The following is a 24,198-nucleotide window of genomic DNA, read 5'->3' as shown; positions in this document are numbered from 1 at the left end:
GGGTGAGGATGTGTTTGTGGGCTTCAGGAGCGTGGGAAAGATTTGTAACAGCTGCCGTGGGAAATGCACAGGGAGTCATTAATCGAGAAACAAAGCCATTGCTAAGCGTGAGCAAGGCCCCAGCTGCAGAGAAATAGCACAAAGCGTAGTGGTCACATTTATCACGGTTTAATGAGTTGCTCGAGTGATCTTGGACAGTGGAGCAGAAAAGTGGATCACGGGTCACCAAAGCTGGTGACTGGCAGGGTAAGTGCAGTCAGAAGTCACAAGAGTGAGTGAAACCAGGCTCCTGATTGAAACAGTCTATCAGAGGTTCTAGGCTAGGTGGAGAAGCAATTTATGAAAAAAAAATGGGCCACCGAGGTAAGAGTTCAAGGGACCCTAGGACTCCAGGCTCAGATGAAAGGAAGTCTTGGTTCTGTAAGTATGAGATCATGGGAGAGGCAGTACAGGAAGGGTGTCAGAGCAGAAGGTCTTAGGGTTGAAGCCAACTTTAGTAATGAAGGTTTCCAGGCAAAGGCGACCAGGGGTCCTTGAAGCACAGGGCTGGCCAAAGCCATTGACATGGGGGTTCCCATCTCCAAGAGTTAGAACAGCTTCCTAGAAGTGGTTTAGATGAAGGAAATGAGAAGGAAAGCACAATCCCCCAGATGCGTAGGGCACCAGGGAGGTGGCGAAGTCAGGATAGGACGGTGGGAGCTGACCCAGATGCATCACTCACATATCAGGCACTGAGAGAGCTGTCAGGACTGCAGATCAGGAACACAGAAGGGAAAATGAGTCTGAGGAGGGAGGAGGGACCCCAAGGCTGCAGGGGCCAGAGGGGAGGGAAGGAGGAAGGTAGTGGGATGATAGTGACTGTGGCTGCAGAAGGAGGGCATCAGAGATGGGTGATCTCATGAGAGGCTCATGGAAAACACTGACTGCTACCAGCTGGGGGTTCCAAGGCTCTGTAGCGTGGGGGTGAGATGGGCTTTCGTCGCTGGTGTCAAAAATGGAATTCCGTGGGCAGGAGGGAGGATACCAGTGTGCTGGTGTAAAGACACCATGCATCAGGCCGGCCAGTCCTGGGCTGCCTGAATGTGAACATTTAGAGACAAGGACTGAGCAGACAGGAAACATTTGCCCCAGGAAGGCAGCTGGGCTGACAGGGATGAAGGCGTAACAGGGAGGGATGTCTCCGTGATCACAGGAGTGCAGGCTTCAGATTCTGGCGGTAGGATTTGAATCTTGCTTATAAGACCCTAGAGTGGTCACCTAACCTCTCCGGACCTCAGTCTCTTCGTCAGCACTGCAGAGATCATAATTACTAATCCACAGGGTTATGCGAGGTGATGTGAGTAACGGGCTGTGGACAATGCCTGGCACAGTCATTGTGGACTGGGAGGGCGTGGCTGAGGAGATTCCTACCCCTGCTGATAACTTACCCCTTTTCCAGAGCTTTGGTTCTCTTAAAAAGAACCCAGCTTCAGACCATGCCCATCCCCAGGCATTCGGCCCATGTACTCACAAGGTCAGATATTTAGAGATTCAGTATCCATTCCCTGCTGCCCAGTTACACCTTTTAAAGGGAATGGGCAGAAAGTGGTTTTATCTTCATCTCGCTATCCAGCAATCCCACCATAGTAACGTCTGGCGTGGCCTAAATACCTCATAATCAATATGTCATCACAGTACTTCTCCCAGCCTGGGTTCAGTTTCCTGGAATCAGCAAGAGCTCAGATGTTCCCTTCCAAAGATGTGCAAATTCTGAGAACGCATCCCATACAGAGTGCAAACTTCTGATAGAAAGCAAATAACGCTCTTCTGAATATTTCTTGTTTTCTGAAGGTTACATATTGCAGTACTCTGAGGATAACAGTGAGCAGTGGGGAAGTTTTCCCATCAGCCCAAGTGAACGTTCTTATCGCCTGGAAAACCTGAAATGTGGGACTTGGTACAAGTTCACTCTTACTGCACAAAATGGAGTGGGACCCGGGCGCATAAGTGAAATCATAGAAGCGAAAACATTAGGAAAAGGTATGTAAGCCTTCTTTAGCTTCTAGATGTCCTTTGTTCCAAATCACAGGGGAGACTGGAATCAGAAACGATGCATCATACATTTACATGTTTGTGAGTTTGAACTTTGTTATTCCCCAGATGGGTCTGGCAGTGTTACAGGGTATTGAAAGAGATGGCCAGTCCATACAGAATATTCTGGTTCTCTCTTTTCATTATTTCATTTGCAGTTTAAAGGAAGAGTGTCCACAGATATAGAAAACAGACTTATGGTTACCAAAGGGCAAAGGTGAGGAGGAGGAATAAATTAAGAATTTGGGATGAACAGATACACACTACTATACCTAAAATAGATAATCAACAAGGACCTACTGTATAGCACAGGGAACTCTACTCAATATTTTGTAATACCCTATAAGGGAAAAGAATCTGAAAAATAATAGATAGATATATGTATAACTGAATCACTTTGCTGTACACCTGAAACTAACACAACATTGTACATCAACTATATTCAATAAAAATAAATAAATATATTTTTAAAAATGAAGAGTGTCATTTGAAAATCAAGGGCTTTGGTGCCAACAGAAAGTTCCCAGGCCGAGTAGCCGTGAAATGTGCTCTTTGCCCTCTCACCTTCTTCTGGGGTGACCTTCTCCCTTAGTCACCTCACCCCCTTCCACCTATAACTGTCACATCGCCTCACAGGCCCCACTTTCCAGGTGAGAAGTCACCAGGGTAGACTGTTAACCTTGAGTGTGAGTCGGTTTATCCTCTGAAAATGGCCCTTCAGGGAGGCGAACCCCAGGGCAGCGATGTTGAGGGGTGAAATTTGCAGCTCAGAAACACCAGCAGGAGGGAGGGATATGGCTGCACGCGAGTGCACATGAGGGGGTGGAGAGAGGGTCTTTGTATGTTTCCTCACTGCTGACTCTCATCCAGTGGCGTGGACGGGATGGCAGGAGAGTGAGAGATTCGAAAGTGAAGGCGTTATTTGGATGTGGCACCTGAGTTTTGGATAACGTGTACCGGGGTTCAGATGATGAGGGGTTGATTTATGCAGAAATATACCCACTGGGTCCCTGGGCTCCAGTGTGAGCCGCTTGGATAGCAAGGATGCCTGTGGGTACTTCCCAAATCCAAGTCTGACTTCTCTTGAGTCAGGTCCCCGAATGGACACGGGTCAGCCCAGCACATCACAGTGGTTCCTTCAAAACCACTCAAGGAGGATCAGTCCCTCAGAGCTACCCTGGAGGCTGCATCCTGGGCTTAAGTTCTCAGTTTTGTCTACCAAATAAAACATAATTCTCAACTTAAAAAAAAAAAAAAACACTCAAGGAAGCGCGTACATGAGAATAGCTTTGTTCTTCAGGGAACTAACACTAAGATTCACAAAAACGACCTCCACCCACCCAGTGTTCCCTTTCGCACCTGGGGAACATTGGTCCATAAGATCCCTATAAATAGTGGACAAGCGGCCTGTGACCCAGACTTGGACTGAGCCCCTCGCCTGTGGGGAAAGCAGCCCAAGGGAAACGTGGGACGACCCTGATGGCCTTCACTCGTGTACCCCGTGGGCTGACGCCCCTGTGCCCTCTCCCGCAGAGCCCCAGTTCTCGAAGGAGCAGGAGCTCTTTGCCAGCATCAACACCACGCGCGTGAGGCTGAACCTCATCGGCTGGAATGACGGCGGCTGCCCCATCACCTCCTTCACACTCGAGTACAGACCCTTCGGGACCACGGTCTGGACCACGGCTCAGCGGACCTCTCTCTCCAAGTCGTACATCCTGTACGACCTGCAGGAGGCCACGTGGTATGAGCTGCAGATGAGGGTGTGCAACAGCGCTGGCTGTGCCGAGAAGCAGGCCAACTTCGCCACGCTCAACTACGACGGCAGTAAGCTGGCCGGCTGGCCTCCCTTGTGCATCTCGGGATGTGCACACGTGCTCGCTGCCCCTCCCCCATTTGACATCCGTCCTCGGCACGGTGGGGCTCGTGCCCCGCCGATCCCCTTAGGCTTTGGGGCCTTTCAGTCTGCTCCCACACGGGCTCCCTAGACCAGGTACCCACGTGACCTTGGCCGTGTTCCAGGAAGGAGGGACGGAGGGCCCGCAGGCAGCTCGTTAGGGAGTCTCGGGGCAGGAGTGACTTCTGGGGCTGAAGGCTTCTATGCCACGTGGTTGCGTGCTTGGTCACGACTGTGAGCTAACAGTGCTTTTGTTGTCTCCCTCCCCTCCTCCCACCCCATCCCAATCCACATAACAGCTTTCTTGTTTGCTCTCATTTAGCCCTTCAACTGCATGTGCAAAAACAGTCTTCCATCAGTAAAGGAGCTTATGTTAGTCTCTGAGCAGAAATAGAGGCACTGATGGAAATAGAATAAGGTCATGGGATGTTAGTAGACACACACGCACACACACACACACACATAGGCACACATGCATGCAATTGGCATGGGTTTTCTGAAAACCAGGTGAGGTATCTTGTGACGTTTAGTTGACTGAAAATAAGTGATAGACATTTTTATTCTTTTTTGCTCCAACTAGTATAAGGGCCATTTATTGAGGTTGAACGAATGCCAAGCCCAGTGAAGCTAAAGGGAGGCGTGACATTGACCGTTCTGCAGTCAGGAAACTTCAGAAAGTCCTAACTGGCAGCAAGCTGATGCTGATTTCTGCAGCCTTGCAGTGATTTTCACTCGGGAAAAGGCAGTGGTTGAATTAGGTGCTGTGATCACAGGGTAAAACTGGCCTCCATTCATCAGATAGTTTGGAGCTCCGGGCTTAGCTCCCTCAGAGACCCAGTCCAGTGTTCACCAATTGGGCCAGACCACAGTGCTGATGACTTACCCAAAAAGTCTGCGCCAGAGCTAACACCCCAGTACTCTATTCTTCGCTGGACAGGCTGAGGGGTGTTCACTCCTCTGCTTACGGGCACTTGGGATCTCGCTTAATCAATACTCTGGCAGGATCTTCCTTGGAGTGCAGGTTATCCTGTTCTAAGAAAAGAGTGTACGTAAACCCAAGGACCCTCGGACACGACCAAAGGATGCTCCAGAGGTGTTGTAGACGTGGCTCCTCCCTTGGCCATTTTCTCCTGGACTGTCCTGGCCGGCCGAGGGCTTGTTCCTCCCACCCTGGCACACTGCAAACCCACCCCTGAGTCTCCCACCAAGGCCATCTCCCCACAGATCCCTCCTCAGCCAGAGCCCAGGCTCGCCCGCAGCATTTAGGGCCTGGGTGGGATGAAGGCAGGAAGGTGCCAAGGTGGGAGTCCTGGTGCTGGTAACAACAGCCTGGGCCCCGCAGCTCCTGAGGCACCTGGTCCAGCTCCCGGACAGTGAGGCTTCTCCTCAAAAGCTCTGATCCTCGTGGGCCACCTTCTAGCCTCAATCACAAGCGACTTCACTCCAAGAGATCCCGTCACAGAGCACCAACCACCTCAGAGCAGTGTGGACAACTTGCTTTCTCCTCCAACATGGTTTCATTCTTTGATCTGAAAAAGTAAAGGACTTCAACACTGACCATTTTCCCTAGCATTTAAGGGCTCCCCAAAGCCCTTTGCTAGCAGGGTACACATTTGGGCAGGAAGTATATTTCTTACTTTAGATGATTGATGTCCATTAATTGCCTTACGACCATCGTGCTCTGGTGCCCAGCTTCTTTGTAATCTGTGTGGTCCAGAGCACACAGCTTCAAGGTGCACGTCCGTGATAGGTTCACAGCTAATCATTTAATTAGAAACCACTCGCGTGCAACATTTGAAACTGTCATTCTTACTTACAAAGTGCTCTTCAGATTTTAAATGGTTGTCTTCTAAAAGAAATATTCTCACTTTATCCAAGATCTTAGATTAAATCACGACAAAGTCCTGGGAGCTACATTTAAAATTTTCTGAAATCTGAAATAATCTTATTACACTAGAAATAAGAATACATATGTATATTTTCCTTGAAAAGGGTTACTTTTTTTTTTGAACTAAGCTTGTGGATATAAAGCTTTAATATCTTTTTGGTCACTTCTTCCTGAAGAATTTTTTTTCATTTTAGGAACAACAAACGTTGACCATTAGCTGTATATCTATCAATACCAGTCAGATTTCAGACTCGCCCGTGGCTTTATTTGAATCTTTCTTCTGCCATTTCCTCAGCCAGATGTTTCCACTGGTCCTGTGTCATCTTCGGTTTTGCAGGCGCATCCTCACCTGCATCCCCTTATGTGCCTTCTTATGTGGGTTCTGAGCATTTTCAGACTTGGGTTTGCAGCCAAAACACTCTATATAAAGGTGGAAGAATGATCTTCTTGTCCTTAGCAGAGAGCAAAGGGGCCTGTCATTCTATTGTCCCTGCTCTACTCACTAAATGCAGGACAAGACTCTTTTTGTTCAGAGGGAAATTGTATTATTTTTGCATTATTTTTCCTAAATCACTGACTTCCTGGTCCTTGTTTTACATGGAAGATACAGTGGACTGGAGCATCTTACGTAATGGTCGGTGCCAAAACGCAAGCCCCATAAAATGTGGATGCCTGTGCTTGAATCTCTGCACCCAGTGTATTAAGCCTCTGAGCAGAAGGCAGCTTAAAGCAGCTCAGAGTTCCGTCTACTTAGGTGTTCCCTTGTAATTCTAAATAATCTGAATTTCAGAGCTTTATATGGGCCAATAAGTAGCTGGCTTTAGAGACTTGGATGGCTCCCCTTTGAAGAGTTGGTTTTACTCTTATACCCGGAAGTAGTTTTAAAAGTAAATTTGGCCTTACACCCGTGATGAAAAGCAAGTGAATAACCAAACAAAAAGAGATTTTAAGCTCCTTTAAGCAGGCTTATCTGGTACAGTCTCCCCACAGACTCTCTTCTGTCCACTTGCCAAGCCCATTGTCCCTTCTCTGATGTGCAGTTTTTCAAACAGCCCCTGTCAATTGTGCTCTGGGTGACACTCAACTCCACGTAAGTGCGTGTGGCTTTTTTAAGCGCCCAGCCTGGACCTTATGCTTTCAAGTGTCTGCACCCAGCAGTACATGGCCAAATGAAGCCCCGTTCCAAAAAAACAATGTGCTCTGTGCTTTGCACACACTCTGGTTCGACGTTCCCTAGAGTAAGCGTAGGAGGGGAGTGAGCAAGTCAAGCAATGAACGAGGACCTGGAGGAGGCGCTCCTCTCATCCCCATCACTGCGGACGCCCTCGGATCACTCGCGCGGTTCTGGTAACCCGTCATCCCTAAAAACTCCGCCATGCTGTCGTCATTAACAGCCACCTAACATCATGACCCTGCTTTCAGGTACAATCCCTCCACTCATTAAGTCAGTTGTCCAAAGCGATGAAGGGCTGACGACCAATGAAGGGCTCAAGATGCTGGTGACCATCTCCTGTATCCTGGTGGGCTTGCTGCTGCTGTTCGTACTCCTGCTGGTGGTTCGGAGGAGGAGACGGGAGCAGAGGCTGAAGAGGCTGAGAGGTGAGTGGAGGCTCGGCCGTCCCCCCGCAAAGCAGGACAGATGGCTGGCTGGGAGGGAATCGGCCCCGCGGAGTGCCTTACCCTCTCTGGGCCAGGTTCCCCGCGCCGCCTGGTTCTGTGACCTGCGATGTGCCGTCAGCAGGACTGCAGGGCCTCACGCGCAACTCATGCAAATGTTACGACTCAGAAATTGAGTGAAAGCCAACCTCTTTCAAGTCTCCAGCAAGACAGGCAAAGAGAATGAATTTCACGAGGGTTTGCCAACCCCACTCTTTAATGTTGAGCTGCCACAGCAATGCCACCAATTATGGCCTCCTTTATTTTTATTTTATTTTATTTTTAATATCTTTATTGGAGTATAATTGCTTTACAATGGTGTGTTAGTTCTGCTTTATAACAAAGTGAATCAGCTATACATATACATATATCCCCATATCCCTTCCCTCTTGCGTCTCCCTCCCACCCTCCCTATCCCACCCCTCTAGGTGGTCACAAAGCGCCGAGCTGATCTCCCTGTGTTATGCAGCTGCTTCCCACTAGCTATCTATTTTACATTTAGTAGTGTACATATGTCCATGCCACTCTCTCACTTCGTCCTAGCTTACCCTTCCCCCTCCCCATGTCCTCAAGTCTGTTCTCTACGTCTGCGCCTTTATTCCTGTCCTGCCCCTAGGTTCTTCAGACCTTTTTTTTTTTTTAGATTCCGTATATATATGTTAGCATACGGTATTTGTTTTTCTCTTTCTGACTTACTTCACTCTGTATGACAGACTCTAGGTCCATCCACCTCACTACAAATAACTCAATTTTGTTCCTTTTTATGGCTGAGTAATATTCCATTGTGTATACGTGCCACATCTTCTTTATCCATTCATCTGTTGATGGACACCTAGGTTGCTTCCATGTCCTGGCTATTGTAAATAGAGCTGCAATGAACATTGTGGTACATGACTCTTTTCGAATTATGGTTTTCTCAGGGTATCCTTTAAAAAGACCTTCCAGATTGGTTCTGGAAATGAGAACTATTTTATTGCCAGGAAATGGAAATTGAGGGCTTATGGTCCTGGGAAAGCACTGTGAGGCAGAAAACACACACTTCATTGAATTAGAAATTGGAGCTGAAGCTTGGTGTAAGAGTTTCATTTTAACTAAGAAAAAAAAGAAAGAATGGAAGATGAGATCTTGGACCAGATGGGAGCCTTTGTCAGCAGCACCATTATTCCCATGTCTGCTCTATAGATTCTGTGCGACAGGGCTCTTCCAGCTTCTGGTCAACAGCCCTACCTGCCCTGGTTGTGCAGTGTGAGGCCAGTGAGTTCTTTCATATACAAAGCCCAGTGCAGGACAATGCTCTGAGTCCCTCCTCTTTACCTGTCAGGGTATTTAACCAAGCCGCTTCTTGGTAAAATGTATATATAAGCTGCTTGCATGTTAGTATCAGTGCAGTGAGGAGTATGCAACATCCCATGTATTCTTCGAAGTTGCATTTGAGGAACAGGCCTGGAAGCACTGTCCTTATAATATATCTGGGATATCCCCAAGCCTGGCTGGTAGACTTGGAAAGCATTGACCTCTTGTGTAAGTGCTTGATTTGACTGTAGTCCAGTTAGAACAGCAGAACATGGGGATATTTTCATCTGTCTTCAGGTAGCCAGAGCACTCCTTTTGATGGGACTCTAACCCATGTTACTATCAACGTGCTTCTACTTGGCCAACAAATTAAACTATTTGAAGTACATGGCACTCCATCTGCACACTTTAATAGTTCTTCCGTGTACACCTTCTGTAGCCCAATAATTCAGATGAACCGTCAATCTCATTGAAATATTCTTTCTAAATCACCTTCTCCACTTACCCTTTAATTTTGCAGATTCTCTTGAGTGAATCCTAGGGCCATGCTAGGTGCTCGATGTACAAGATGAAAAGAAAGAGCCTTCTGAACTTTAGGTTTAGTGTATGAGGCAGACGCACAAGCATGTACCAGGTAAAGAGCCAAAATGTCACGAATGCTAAAACAAACAAATCCTACCTAAGCACAAAAGAGGAGGCGATTAATCACAACTAGGGAGGAAAAGGTGGGGGGCATTCAAGAGCTACAGAAAACAGCACTACAAAAACATAATGTTGCCTAATCTATTGAGAAATTCAATATCAGGTGAGCTGTGCTGGATTCCATTCACAAGTGTTCGTCATTAAAATACCAAAAGGACTTTTTTATAACCCTCTTTCACCGAAAACAGAAACCCATTGTGTGGACTTTAGGGACATCGTTATTGAGGTACCAGGGTGGCGTGTTTTTGTTGCATTTAGACAGCCAGGTCTAGCTGGCTGCACTTAGAGGGCTATGAATTGTCCATATAACATTCTTAAAAATCAACGGTAACATTTTCTCACCCATCATTTCTATTTGATGACAAGGGTTTGGCAGCAAATGGGTTAAACATTGAGGAAATCCTTCCCAGCATCTTCCACCCTCTCGCAAATTCACCTTTTCTTTTTGCCCCTGGTCCCCGTTGCTTACTTTTACCTCCCCAACTATTGTTTGATTTTCCTCTTCTACTTATGACTTAAGCACCTCAACTTCGTTCTGCTTTGCCAAGAGGAAGGAAAAGATGCTAAAGATGTTGCTGCCTCTTCCTGGTGCATTTGAGTTAGACTGCTGGCAGGTGCGACATCCTTCCTTTTTGTTCTTAATAGTCCCTTGTAATTTAATTATTGCTTTGCAAGGACTCTGTCCAGAAAATATCCTGGGCTGGCATTTTTATTGTCGGCATCTCTTCTATTTGACACCACTATTTTGTAGCTGGTCTTCGTAAAGAAAGCAATACATCACATCAGCGAGTCCAGCCTTTCATTCCCCGGAAATGGTTTTGTTTTCTTTGTGCCAGGGAAGAGATAGCGCCAGCACAAAGGTTTCAGTGGGATGAAACTAAGTGCTGTGGCAAAGAAGATGTATTCATGGGAGATGCTGAGAAGCAAAGTATTCCAGAGAAGTAGCTTGCAGGGCACAAAGGTATCTGCAGTCTTTCATTTTACGTGCTTAATAAAAGCTTCCAAATCAAGAGTCTGACAAGAGGGCAGCAAGAAGGCAAAATGTTCAGACACCTAATTCCATCGCCTTCCAAATGGCAAGTTTTACTTTGGATGCACAGAAATATTTAATTAAACGCACCCTCATTGATTATCTACCATATGCCAGGTGTAACATTTTTTAAAACCAACGTAAAATTTTCTTATTAACCATTTCTATTTGATCACAAGATTTTGACTAGGTCCTAGAGAGAAAAAAAGGTTACTAAGATTCTGTCCCAGAATGGTCAGCAAAGGCTTTCAAGGGACAGACGCATCTTTCTTTAACATTGAAAACTGTGTCATAAAAGGTCACAGCAAGTGACTAGGGCTGTTAAGGGGGAATCAGTGAAAGGCCAGACCTTGCCCCCAAAAGATCTTTGTCTTTTAGGCCTGAAGGGCCTTTGAAATGTTATGTTAATTAATACCACAGAGTGTTTCCAATTCTCTCATGAAAAGAGAGCACAGCCACAGGGTTTACGGTAGTAGGTGCCTATCTATTAAAACAGAGTTCATTAGTAGAATCATCCAGTTACTACCTGACCCACATAAGGCACAGATCCTATCCCTGGGTTAGAATCAGTTCAAATATATTTACAGATTGAATAGCTTCATACAATATTTTATTGTGTAAAATAAGGGCATTTCTAATAATATGTCAAAGTTGCCCGAGCAACCACTGATCAGGATCAAAACTGGAAATAAATCTGGATTACAGGAAAATACTGTAGGGGCCCTAATGAACATTGTAAGATCAGCTCCCTGCCATAGACCTTGTTTGATTGCTAGATGCTACTCAATGTTTTTAAGCAGGTTTGTTTCACTGTATAGACAAGCAACCTAGTGAATGCACCATACGTAAACGTGCTTTTATGTAAAAATCAAAAAAAAAAAAAAAGAAGGAAAATGGGACTCAAGCAATTTAGCCAACCTATATTCTTCCTTCCTGAGCTCTTTACTAATTTTAGAGCCTAGTGACCTCCTAAAGTCTAAATTGTCTTCAAGTGCTACATCTTTTTAAAATCTGTAACCTTATCCAGGAGTTCAGAAGCCACATTTTGCTTTAAGTCATGCCCTGATTTTTCTCCACCGCTAGATCCTTTGAAGTGCAAGGTTATAAAATAAATCACCATGACCCCAGCAGACACAACCTTACAAAAATTTGATTCCCATGTCAAACAAACACGTCCAGGATCACTAAATGCTTCCCTCTCTAGTATGAGTTTACCCAAGAGGGTGCAAAGCACCAAGCTGTATGGGTCAACTGGCAGTGTCAAGCCAAAAAGCTACTTCCAAGACTTCAAAGAAGCTAAAGATAAAAATCAGTGTATGACATAAAATTTGACCATGTTTCTGTGGCAAAATGGCTCTCTTCCCTTGAACAGAAGCCTATTTATTATTTTAAGCATGCTTTAAAGTACATTAATATTATAAAGCCGATTAGTTCCAGGAGGCCGTTCTCAGAGAGAATGTGGCCTTAGAGTCCTCCACAGGCACAGCTGAAGGGGTGGGCCATGGCTGTTTAATATTCCACTAATCTGCCCTGCAAATGAGCTAAATCTCTCCTCATCTGTAAGACCAAAGCTTAGCTTGAACTTTAATAATGTAAAGGAAGAAAGGTGGGCATCTAGGATCACAAAGACCTTGGACTCAAGGTGGACTTGCGTAAAGATGGTCATGGCACTGATGCATTGAGTCCTATGCATGCAAAGTGTCCCCGGTGCTCCTTAGTAAAGGGGTGGGAGGTGGGCACCCCCAGAGACTTCATTGCCCAGCTAATAAATGCCCACTTTGGGGCTTAGATGGGATCAGAAGGCTCTACTCTGAAATTTTAGTTCTCGGCTTTGCGTTTTCTTCCTTCCTTCCTCTCATTTTTCCTTTTGACCTTCATTTTAAAAAAACGTATCCTTTCAAAACTTCAAATGTGTTATGGCAGAACTAAATTTTTTAAAAAAGGGTTTCTGTATCTGAGAGTGGGGAAGCAAAGGAACAGTGGGATGGCATCAGGGCCAGGCCAAGTGCAGCTGTGGAGCGAGGGATGGCGGGGGTGGGGGGGACGGAGGAGGATGGAGAGAGTTGGGGTCACCCTGGGCTTTGCCCTGCCCACGTGTTCTATTTCATCCGTGTTTGTATTTGCAACTTTCTGAGATGGCAAGTCTATACGGTTTTCTTTCTGGGATATATATTTTGTCATGGTTTTGGAATCAGCTTTCACTTGAACTGATTGGGAGTCCTATATGCGACCTAGTAAAAATGTAAATGCAGGTTTTATAGCCCTAAGGAATATAGCTACTTTATGAGACCCTTTAAATTCCACAGAAAGCAGGGATTGTTGTGAGGGAGCTTGCAAATAAGAGCTTCTGAGAGACGGTAAAGCACGGGGAAATCTGCTGCCCCCAAATTGGTTTTATGTTTTTGTGGGTGTGTGCTAGTGACTGCTCAGTAGAGGTATGAACCAAAGCAGATGCCATTCACTTAACTAGAACTTTGGAGATGAAAATGTAATGATGTGGCTATGAATGAGAGTCCTCCTTTTTAAAAAAGAAACATTAGCGTATGCACTCAGGACTGCCACAGCTGCAGTGTTGGAGGCCTGTGCTGCCTTGTTAATAAGAACCTCTCATGCCATGTACAGACCCCACTGGAGCGATAGTCCACAAAGAACATGGAACCCGGGAGACCACACCACGAGGCTCTTCATCCAGCCGAGGTGCCTCTTCCCAAGAACTGACTGAACCGAGTATTAATTGACAGAGTGCTAGCACTTTCCATGCTTTCTCTCTTCTTCCTTTTCCATAACACTTTACTATACACTATCTTGCTTTAGTCTCTTAATAGCTGTGTAGATAGGTGCAAATAAACTTGACACTGTTATGCTCTATTTTGCTGACATGAAACCTGAAGGGAACTTGGAAATCACACATTAGTTAGGGAAGAATTAGCAGGAGAGCCGAAATCACCTTTGTCTACCCAGTTCTCTTTCTGTGAAACTTCTTTGGCTTTGGAACATTCAAGAAAGAAAGCCTGTCGCATCCATATTAAGCTAGTTTCAAAAGATGTATCAAAGAAACATAGAATTAAAAGATATATTAACACAGAATCAATAGTGACTTTATAATTTTATATTTGCCCATCAAAAATATTTGGTTTATTTATTTTTTATCTCTATATTCGCTACCAGTCAGGCGCCCCTATATTTTTTAAAAAAAGGATTCCTTCTTGTTTGCCTATCTTCTAACCTGCTGCCTTTCTTTCCATTTCTTTTCCCCACTGAATTCTTGAAAGAGTCTTTGATACTCAACTGTTTACACTGAGTCTCACCAGCTCCCAAATCCTCAGTCTCACTGCTCTCCCCACCACTCAAATGAAAGTGCTCTCCTAAAGGCAGGTGACCAATTACCTTCTGATCCCCAAATTCTCCTTTCAGTTATCATCTTCTAGCCCTCTTTGCACATTCACAGTGTTAGCACATGTTATTTTTTTGAAACTGCTTTTTTCCATCTTTCAATATCACTAGGCTACCCTGGTAGTATTTCTCCATCATCTCCCCACCCAAAAGATGCAGACGTGAGCACAAAGCCCAGGATGGGCACAGAGAAGTAGCCGGGGCTTTAGGAAAGGTGTCACAAAGTCTAAATCTGAGACTGAGCTGAAATTTGTGAAAAAAAAAGCGACAGACAACACAAAAGGCTGTTGAGCTGTGTTGGGCAAGAAGAAGATGACTTGAGAGGATGTTCTCATCTTAACAGATGGCAGGGAGAAGAAGAAGGACTCAACATCTGTTTTACTTTGATGTGAACCAAGAGGAGAACTATTCAGATGAGAAAATGTGGAACAAGAATTATAAAAAAGGAAGAAAGGGAGAGAGGAAGGGGGAGGGGATTAAGAGAAAGGAAGAGGTTGAAGGGAGAGAAAAAAGAGGGAAGGAGAGAGGAAGAGAAGAAAGGAAGGGGGAAGGAAGGAAGGAAGGAAGAGGGGAAGGAAGGAGGGAAGAGGGAAGGAAGGAAGGAAGAAGGAAGGAAAGAAGGAAGGAAGGAAGGAAGGAGGGAAAGAAGGGAGGGAGGAAGGAAGGAAGGAGGGAAAGAAGGAAGGGAGGGAAGGAAGGAGGGAGGGAAGGAAGGCAGGAGGGAAGGAAGGAGGAAGTAAGGAAGGGGAAGGAAAGAAGGAGGGAAGGAAGGAAGGAGGGAAAGAAGGGAGGGAGGGAGGAAGTAAGGAAGGAAGGGTGGAGGGAAGGAAGGAGGAAGGAAGGAAGGAAGGGTGTAGGGAAGGAAGGAGGGAAGGGAGGGAGGGAAGGAGGGAGGGAGGGAAGGAAGGAAGGAAGGGTGGAGGGAAGGAAGGAGGGAAGGAAGGGAGGGAGGGAGGGAAGGAGGGAGGGAGGAAGGAAGGAAGGAAGGGTGGAGGGAAGGAAGGAGGGAAGGAAGGAAGGGAGGGAGGGAAGGAGGGAGGGAGGGAAGGAAGGAAGGAAGGGTGGAGGGAAGGAAGGAAGGAAGGAAGGAGGAAGGAAGGAAGGGGGAAATGTCTTTCATCAAAGAGAGACCCAAGTAAGGAATTACCTAGAAATTATGCCACCTGAGGAGTGGTCAAGAAAATTAGAGAATTCAACCTAGAAAAGACAATACTGAAGCCGAGCTACCTGGGGCGTGGCAGCTACCTGGAAATATTCGAATGGTTTTTTCACCGTTTCCAGAAGGTGCCGTTGTTATATCCAGATAGAAATTACACCAAGGGATTTCAACACAAGAGAAGGAAGGTGTCTCTCGTGATTAATTGTATCCTCAGGAAAAACTGTATGTGGCTTTACTGTTCCAGGGACTGGGCTGAGCCTGGGGATAAGGGCAAAGGGGCCAATAGAGAGACAATATGAAAACAGGAAATTACAATGAAAGGTGCAAGGGCTGTGCTGAACAGATGCAGAGAGGTTAGACAGGTGCAGATGTCCTTGGAAGCCCAGGGAACAAGAACACCAACTTCACCTGCTGGGCTTGGGAGGGTGTACAGAGCAAGTCACATCTGTCTGCAGGGGTGGGGACAAAGCACCATCTCCAAGGGCCTCAGAGGAACAGAGTCATGGGGGTCTCAGCAGAAAATGCAAGAGCAGGAAACTCAGAGACAGGGTTGGCGGTCCGAAGTAAGAGGCAACCGAGCTGGAAAGACCGCTGGGGCCAGCACGGGCAGCTGGTACCCTGAGCTGAGGATTCCTGTTGGTAGGGAGGTTCCTTTGAGAGTTTCAGAGCGCAGATGCAACCCAGCGAGGGGTGTGTTTCAGATCCATCACCCTTCCTGCAGTGGGGATGTCGCTTAGAGGGCTGAGAGTCCGGAACTGGGGAGACCAGAGACCAGCTCTCCCCAGAGCTGGGGAGACAAGGAAATGAGAATTGAACTGAGGAAAGAGAAAAGAGCCAGAGTTCCAGGGAGATGTGTTGAGTGGGGAGCCATCAACAGACTTGGAAAGCAGGTCAGCAGTGGGAAGAGGGGTTGGCACCGTATGTGCAGCAAGGGCATCTCTCCGTCCCTGGAGCGTCCAGCGGCTTGACTCATTCTAACCTCTGTCCAAGGTGCTGTGGAAGGGATTCAGACATTTACTATGAGGCTGATTTGAAAAGTCTGTAATGCTCTTAAGATACCATGATTCCATGACTTTAAATATATTATCTTAACTTGGCCCAGATTCCTTCTCACCCCGAACAGAAGTGTGTCCAAAATTCCATCTCTCTTTCCCTTCTCCCTGTATAAACAGAAGACCCTGAGCCCATCTCAGCCCTGACATGTCTCCCAGCTGGACACTGGATTCCAAATCTGTCCCCAACTTACATTAATATGTTAAAGGACTCAATATGTTTGAAGCCAAACCTCTCAGCCTGCACCCAAACTGCTGCTTCCAAGTCCTTCTAGACAACTGTTTCTGTCCCTTGTGTTACCATATACCCAGCCCTGCATAGCCCAAATCTTGCCATTTCCTTGGACTCCCCACGGTCCCTCTGCCTGTCCCGTCCACACGCAGTAGGTCCCTGATGCTTGTAGATGCCCTCTGTCTACTATCATGTCATCCAGTCCCTGCCACCAAGCCCCCCATCCTGGGCACTCTGCATTGTCTGATTAATGCTGTTTATGGCATCTGTACCCACTGGCCACCACCTCTGCCCTCTTCCTCCACTTCCCCCCTTGGCCCAGGTAAAAGCTTCCAGATTATGGTCAGTGATGCAAAGTTGCATTTTCTTAGCTCCTGGCCATCTTGACCATCCCCATTCCCCACCACCCCTAGAAACTTCTCTCTGTAGTCAAACTGACCAACTCCTTGCTTCCTGAACGAGCTCAGAATTCCAACACAGGTTAATTCTGTGCCCTGGAGCACTCTTCCTGTTAAAGTCCACACTTCCTTTAAGGTGGGCACAGTCTTCCATCCTTTCTGACTCACCCGTCCTGACACAGCGCCCTCCAGGGTGTGTTCTCAGTCAGCTGGCATGAGACGTCTGCTCCTCTGTGTGTTCCTAAGGATACGACATGTATCCCCCTCTATGTGTAAAGGACTTTGAGGACAGTGGTTAAAAAGAGTTTGAACCAACAGACATTGGTATGATTTCCTGCTCAGCTGCAGCAAATGACTAAATGGATCCGGATCCCAGTTTCCCGGTTTCTGAAGGAGGGCACAGTAATTCCCAGACAGAGACTGATATTAAGCGGACATGGGCAAGCAGTCCTAAAGTAACTGGTGTAATCCAGATTCCTAGCATGTGCTTAATTGTGACCACAGTCCACTCAGTCCCACACCCCAGAAGACATTCATGCCTGGTCCTTGATGCCAACTGTGCTATCCAGACCCCATCACTGTGCTTCAAACTCCACCAGCTCTCAGCTTCCTCAAAGGGGAACTCACAGAAGAAGTGAGTTTCTATGAATATAATGTTTCTCACCATTTAAGATGAGTCAGAAGGAGGAAATAGTAGCTAAGACAGAAAGAGAAAGGGATCCACTGTAAGATGATAAGCATAGGGAAGGGTAGACCAAAATGGCTTTGGGCACCTAAATATGTGGATGAAGATGCCTGCTAATTGTAGACGTGGAAAATTTGCAGTTAGAGCACGTCAGTACTGGAGGGACCTCTGTCCTCACTCATTGGATGCTGCCATTCGTTGGTGCATTGATAGAAAAAAAAATCATAGAAGAGAAAACTGGGATGACTAACTTCAGGAATAGAAAAAGAACGATGATTACGGCAGAACAAGGAATGCAGGTCCATCCTGAAGATGTTTGAGTAGGAGTTTCCTTCAGATTGCGAGCTGAAGTACAATGTTTGACTCTTTGGAAATTTTCCCTCTTTTTTAGAGTATTGAACTAGCCAGTGCTTGGTTGTTACATAGAACTAATTAATCCCAAGCTTCTGGCATTTTATATATGTGTATATGTATATTTACTTTGTAAGTGTTAAATCATTCAGGAAGAGAGGAAGCTCATCATATTTACTTTGCCTTTGCAGATAAATATAAAGCCATGAGCTGAGAAATTAAATGCTGTTTTGCTTTCTTTGCTTTGCCACGTGGGTGGGATAAAGGGAGCTATTTCATTTCCCAGACAGAACCCATCTGTGCTCAAAGCCGGGGCCTCACTGCGAGGTGGGAACTGGCATGGCTGACTTGAAAAGCTGAGCTTTGGTTCATGGGGTGCCTGCCCACATGTGGCTGTTCCCGTGACAGTCCACACCTCCCAATTACAGCACTCTGCTCCCCGACATAAAAGCGACTGCATTCAATTGTTAGCCCCCAAAGATGAAAATGCTCCAACAAATGCGTTGCTTCACTGGCACTCAGACAGACAGCTGAATCCATTTCCAGAAAATTCTGTTCATTGAACACTTAACATCAAGGCTTTTTAGAGAGCAATGAAAGACAATCATAAAGAAGGGCTTTGTGTTCTAAGAAAGGAAACATTCATTTTTGTCAGGTAAAATGTGTAAAAAGAACAAATTATATTTTAAGGGAAATTAGAATTTCAAACCAATGCCATCAAAAATGTTAAAAAAAAAATTACATCGTTTTTAGGCAGGATTTCTTTTGTCAGGGATGGTAACCAGATCTTGGTAAATAACGTCTTCAGAGAAAAGAAATAAAGAACATTTTCTTTCTGTGTTTGAAATAAACATCTAAGTTTCCAGACACAGTGATATGCTGTTTATACAATTCTTTGATCAACCAAAGGGATGCATAGCTCTGTAATAATGACTTTTTTAAGTGATCATAAGCTTTTTCATTTTGATGACAAAAAGAGTAGAATTTGTACTACATAATGAATTACTTTCAAGGTGTTAATTTTCTGACTTCTGAAAGTAAAATTGGGTTTTTGGAAAATGGAAAATGAATAGGTTGTAATATAACCTTTAGCAGGTATCTGAGTATTTTTGTACCCATCTTTTTATGCTACATTTATGCATTTATGTGTATACATATATATGTATATGTGTGTGTGTGTGTGTGTGTGTGTGTGTGTGTGTGTGTGTATATATATGTCTCATTTAGAACAGACAAGGAATCCATAAAAGTTTAGGTTATTAGCAATGATTTTGATATACAATTACATTTAAAAATGGTTATTGTCATCTGATTCTGTAGAATATTTGTCACAAATGCTTAAGTGAATGTTAATGAGTTGTTTATCTTATACTAATATCAGCTTTCTTTCCCCAGATGCAAAGAGTTTGGCTGAAATGCTCATGAGGTAAGAACAAGACCTAGCAGCCCAAATATCATGTTTAAAAGAACTTGCTTTGATGATTTCTTTTTTTTAATGACAGTCTGAAATTGATAACCCATTTTTCACTTGACATATAATTTTCATTCTATGAACCTAAATATCCATGTAATGCTTGGTTAGAGACATAGATATCAAATAATATGCGTTTATGCACACCATAGGTAGTTTTCTTGTTGGCTGGACTCAACCAGTAGAACATTTCCCATTTACCTGAGAATAATGAGGCACATTTTAAGTAAGTAGCTTTGGTTTTGCTTTCACCAAATATGCCACTTTGAGGTCAAGCTTTCTTCCTAACAGTTAGCCAGGTGAAAGGGAATCCATGAAAGGGAATGGGTTCAAAAGTGATGGCCTGATCAGGGAAGATTCTCCTTGCCTTCAGCTCCCACTGCACCTTTAGCACCCCTCCAACAGAGCACCCACCACCTTCTGCTGCAAATATCTATTCAGTCTGGTCTTGGAAGTCACAGCCTATTTCATCACCATGTTAGGAGAAACCAGCACTATAGTTGCCCCACTCATAACTATTGAGTAGATGAATGATTAGGGGTAGTAGAATAAGTAATTGCATGTTCACAACTGTACAAGACACCCCAACCTTTGCACTTTATATTGTAATGATTAAACCAAAAGTAAAAAGAGGATAATCAGAGTCTACCAACCAGATAAGAAAAATGTCAGGGAATTTCCTGGCGGTCCAGTGGTTAGGACTCAGCACTTTCACTGCCAAGGCCTGGGGTTGGATCCCTCGTTGGGGAGCTAAGATCCTGCAAGCCGCAAGGTGTGTCCAAAAAGAAAAATGTCAGGGACCCTGATGGTGACCTTGATGTTGTCATTTTAGGATGACTAACGTAGGAGGTAAAAAGGATGGAGTATAGGGTCTCTTCCCATCCCCTACAGCACCACAGTTGGCTTTAACTTCCTCCCTCATCTTTGCATATCAGAGTAGTACTTTATTGTTATTCACAAAGAGACCTCTCCCATATCACCAGTATGTGTGAAGACCTAAGACAGAGGTTGAATACAGTTGGCCCATGGATTACATTTCCCACAGATGTCTTTGTTTGTCCATACTGTGTTTTAAAAGTGTGAATTGTTGGTAACAGATATGAATGAATCAAGAATGACTCTGAACTATTTGGTGTGAGCAATTAGATAAACATTGGTGCCATTTGCCGAGATTAGGAAGATAGATGCAGGGTATGGACTTTTTTTTTTTTTTTTTTTGTAGGGCAGAGGAAGGGGATGTGGATCAGAATGAAAAGGCTTGTAAGGGTCATGTTGGGGATGCTTTTTTAGCCTCCAATGAAGGTGTCAGATAGCTGGTAGCAGGAATCTGGAGACCAGAGTAGAGCTCAGAGATGCAAATGGTCTGTAAAATGTCTCCATCGATCTAATCCCGTCATGCTAGATTAAACGTACATGAGAAGATTATGAAAAGCTATATGAAATGCCTTGAGTCCATGCTCTTGTGCAAGTCTGTACTTGTTTGCTAGTGGTCACATAGAAAGCAGCCAGACACATGTGCGCTTGTATTGAACAAATCTGACAAAAATATCTGGAACACAAATAAGCCAGAGTCATTCGATTTATAATAATTATCTATCTAATAAAGTAAATTTTCTAATGTAGTCTTAAAAATATGAAATTGTTGATGTCCTTTAAAAATCAAGACATTTCACATAAAACTGTGGCTTTCTGACTTCTCCTGCTAGTGTCCTGCCACACGGGGCACTGCCTCGTTGATCACGGGTATCTGGACCTGTGCTTGACGCCCCCTTTAGACTGGGTGTAACCTGCTCAGCCCAGGGGCCCCTGTGCCTGTGTCCACCCAGGTCCACCTCCCTGATTTGTACCCCAGCCTGGTTCCTGCAGCTGCGTGTCCTCCCAGATAGCTTCTGGCCACTTCCTTCATGCACTCCCAGATCATCAGTCGTGCCTCTACCCAAAGCCTGTGACACCGGGGTCCGTGATTCCTGACAGGTTCAACATTTGTTTCGTTAGGGTGATGTGGTATTGGCTTCTCTGCTGCCTTCCCTCCCTCTTGTCATGAACCCCAGGGAAGACATCAGAAAGTGTCTTCTTCCTTCTTTGTTAACAGGGCAGTTACTGTGGTGGAAAGACCACCTATTGATAAGAGCAGGAATTGGTAATGATATTTGCAGTTGCCAACATGAAATTAGGAAGATTAAAACTAGTAATTACTCCCACTTAAGGTGTTTAAGGTGCTTTTCTCCAAAGGATGAAAGTGATTGAAAAGGAAGAGAATTTCCAAGCTCCTCAAATAGGTGAATTTTTATGGGACTAATTTAGAAGAGAAAGCAATGTTTTTATTCATGAAGGGTCAGTTCGATCTAAGTTTGGCAGGTTAACAGGCCAAGCAACAAAAAAACCTTGTCCCCTACCTGGTCAGGTTAGGGCCAAGCACATTCCAAATGTAGGCCAGGAAGTCTAGGCAAGTCAGATCCTTTGGTACAGAGAAGCCCTACTGAATTGCTGTTCCTGATCTTCGTCACTGGTTTCTCTGGGAAGCTGAGGACTGGACAGGCTGGGACATAGAATCATGAATTTATATTCTAGGCCTAATACTGCCACCAGCTGGCTTTGTGATTTGGGGGTACAGTAAAGTCCCCAACATACAAACGAGTTCCGTTCTGAGAGTGCATTCATAAGTCCAATTTGTTTGTAAGTCCAGCAAAGTTAGCCTAGGGACCCAACTAACACCATCGGCTATATAGTACTGTACTGTAATAGGTTTATGATACTTTTCACACAAATAATACACAAAAACAAACAAAAAATAAAGAAAACGTTTTTAATCTTACAGTACCTTGAAAAATGCAGTAGTACAGTACAACAGCTGGCACACGGGCTGGCATCACGTGAACAGGCAAGAAGAGTTACTGGCTGGAGGAGGGAGGGGAGGTGGGAGATGGTAGAGCTGAAGGGTCGTCAGCAACAGGAGATGGAGGGCAACTGCCATGTCACTCATACCTGACCTTGAGGCGCGCACGTTCACATCTTTGAAAGTTCGCAATTTGAAGGTTCATATGTAGGAGACTTACTGTACATCCTTTTCTCTCTCTGTTCCCTGTTTTCCTTATCTAAAAACAGCAATTGGATATTGCTCCTAGCTTTATCATCCCATGATCTAGGTGAATATAACATTTATTGTCCGCCCATGCTCCTCAAGGAAAGATCTGTGTGTTTTGGTGAGATTAGTTGTCCTGGAGCCAGACGGCCAGGTGCAACTGCAGGACAAACACAGACAACCTGGAGCCCACCCCCGGGGGGGGTCCCCCACAGGCTGCCACTCCCATCGCTGGGCCTCATGCTTCGGGACACTCATCCATCTCACCCAAGCAGGTCACCTCGTAGAGGAGAGAAGATAGACTTCATCCACCATGCTCAGATAGAAAGGGTTTTCCTTTTATACGATTAGGCAAGAAAACATTTTTTTAAATATACCAGACTTCTCAGAGGTGAGACCGGCTTGCTGTAACGTACTAAACTACACATCGTTAATGTCCAAGGACCACTATTAGTAAGAAAGCTGGCTGTGAGCAGTGCAGGGTTCAGACTGAGAGTTCAAGTTAATTTAGCTTTTTGATGTTTATATTTTTATACACATAGTAAAAAAGAAAAATGCCCACCCAACTGTTACAACGAGATATATCCTGATATCCTTACCGTTATTTTGTACCTACAGGATGCTCCATATCACATTTTGGGGAGGAAGGGGGAGGGTATGCAGAAATCGTCATTAGTTTGGGGGTTTTTTCCCCCAAATCTTAAGGAAATATTGATTTTAAAGTGTTGTAGCAACGGCACATAATTTATTGGCTGAGCCCAGAAACAACATCCACAGTGAACCAGGGTCAGCTCTCTGTCATTTTAATCAGACAACCAGATGGGAAAAGGATGGTGGATGATTATATTTCAATAATAACTAATATATTTAGCATGATCCCATATCATATAGAAGATGCAATTTTGCTTCCACAGTGAAAACATTCAGAATCTTTTTCCAGGTTACAAATGAGGTTTCTTTAAATAGTTTTTTTTTTTTTTTTTGAAGGTTTGCTGCTGTTCTGATGGCCAATTATTATAGTTTGGGGGAAATCAACTTCCATGTAACAATAGATTATAAAATATGGCAGCACAGATTAAGATAAAGAAACAATTTCCTTGGGCCCTGATAACCCTTTTAGACTGAGAAAAATGTTACTGCCCCCAAAGCAAAGGCTCTAGGAGGTGTGACTCAGCTCCCATTGTGCCCAAACATGATTCATTCAACAACCTGCAACAAATATTAATTGAGCACCTACTTTGGTTATATATCGTTCCAAGTTTCAGGGTATACAGGGGACAGAAGAGATGAAAATATCCTTTGAGGAGCTTATAGTCCATTGGCAGAGAAGGCTAATAAATAACTCAATTAAACATATGCCAGGGAGTTTTAAGTTTTGAGGAGACAAAATTAAATGGAGAATGGGGAGTTCCCACAGCGGGACTCCACTGGCTCCTCTGAAATGATAGAAGAGAGGGGGCAGCCACACGAGCATTGCGTTGGGGGAGTGCGTCCTAGAGCAAAGGATACAGCAAGTGCAAAGAGAGAGAAGAAAAATAAGCCCCTGAATCTCAAGGTTTGTGGGGCAACTTTCTTGCCTTCCAGCTGCAGGGCTTGCAGCTTAGTCCTGCGAGAAGGGGCATTTACCTCCAGCTTTGATTGCCCCTGTTCACAAAGGTTAATCATATTCTAAGTCTTTGTGTCAATCGCCATGGAGCACAGCAGTGATGTCACTTGCTTCCTGTGTCAACCTGACAGCAGACCCCTTGTTGTTAAGTATAGCTGCGCAGGGTTCCTCGCTGTTCATTGAGCAGCTGTGGACCGCCTCATAACTATTCATGCTGAGCAGAAGGAACTAGCTCA

General features: G+C 45.0%; 1 protein-coding gene across 2 annotated transcripts in view; it reads left to right on the top strand.

Moving 5' to 3' along the window:
- DSCAM (DS cell adhesion molecule) overlaps positions 1-24,198 on the top strand; it is a gene marked incomplete at both ends in the record, with an annotated part of 733,341 nt that overhangs the window by 675,898 nt on the left and 33,245 nt on the right. For both annotated transcript variants that reach the window (XM_079704973.1, XM_079704974.1), the window contains 4 exons: positions 1,831-2,019; positions 3,604-3,894; positions 7,275-7,451; positions 19,199-19,229. In XM_079704973.1, the coding sequence (XP_079561099.1) occupies positions 1,831-2,019; positions 3,604-3,894; positions 7,275-7,451; positions 19,199-19,229 (688 nt within the window). The remainder of the gene's footprint in view (positions 1-1,830; positions 2,020-3,603; positions 3,895-7,274; positions 7,452-19,198; positions 19,230-24,198) is intronic.

The sequence above is a fragment of the Hyperoodon ampullatus genome, assembly GCF_949752795.1.
Source record: "Hyperoodon ampullatus genome assembly, chromosome: 5".
Taxonomy (NCBI): Eukaryota; Metazoa; Chordata; class Mammalia; order Artiodactyla; family Ziphiidae; genus Hyperoodon; species Hyperoodon ampullatus.
The sequence above is the reverse complement of the archived record's forward strand: the minus strand, read 5'-3'. Positions and strand labels throughout refer to the sequence as shown.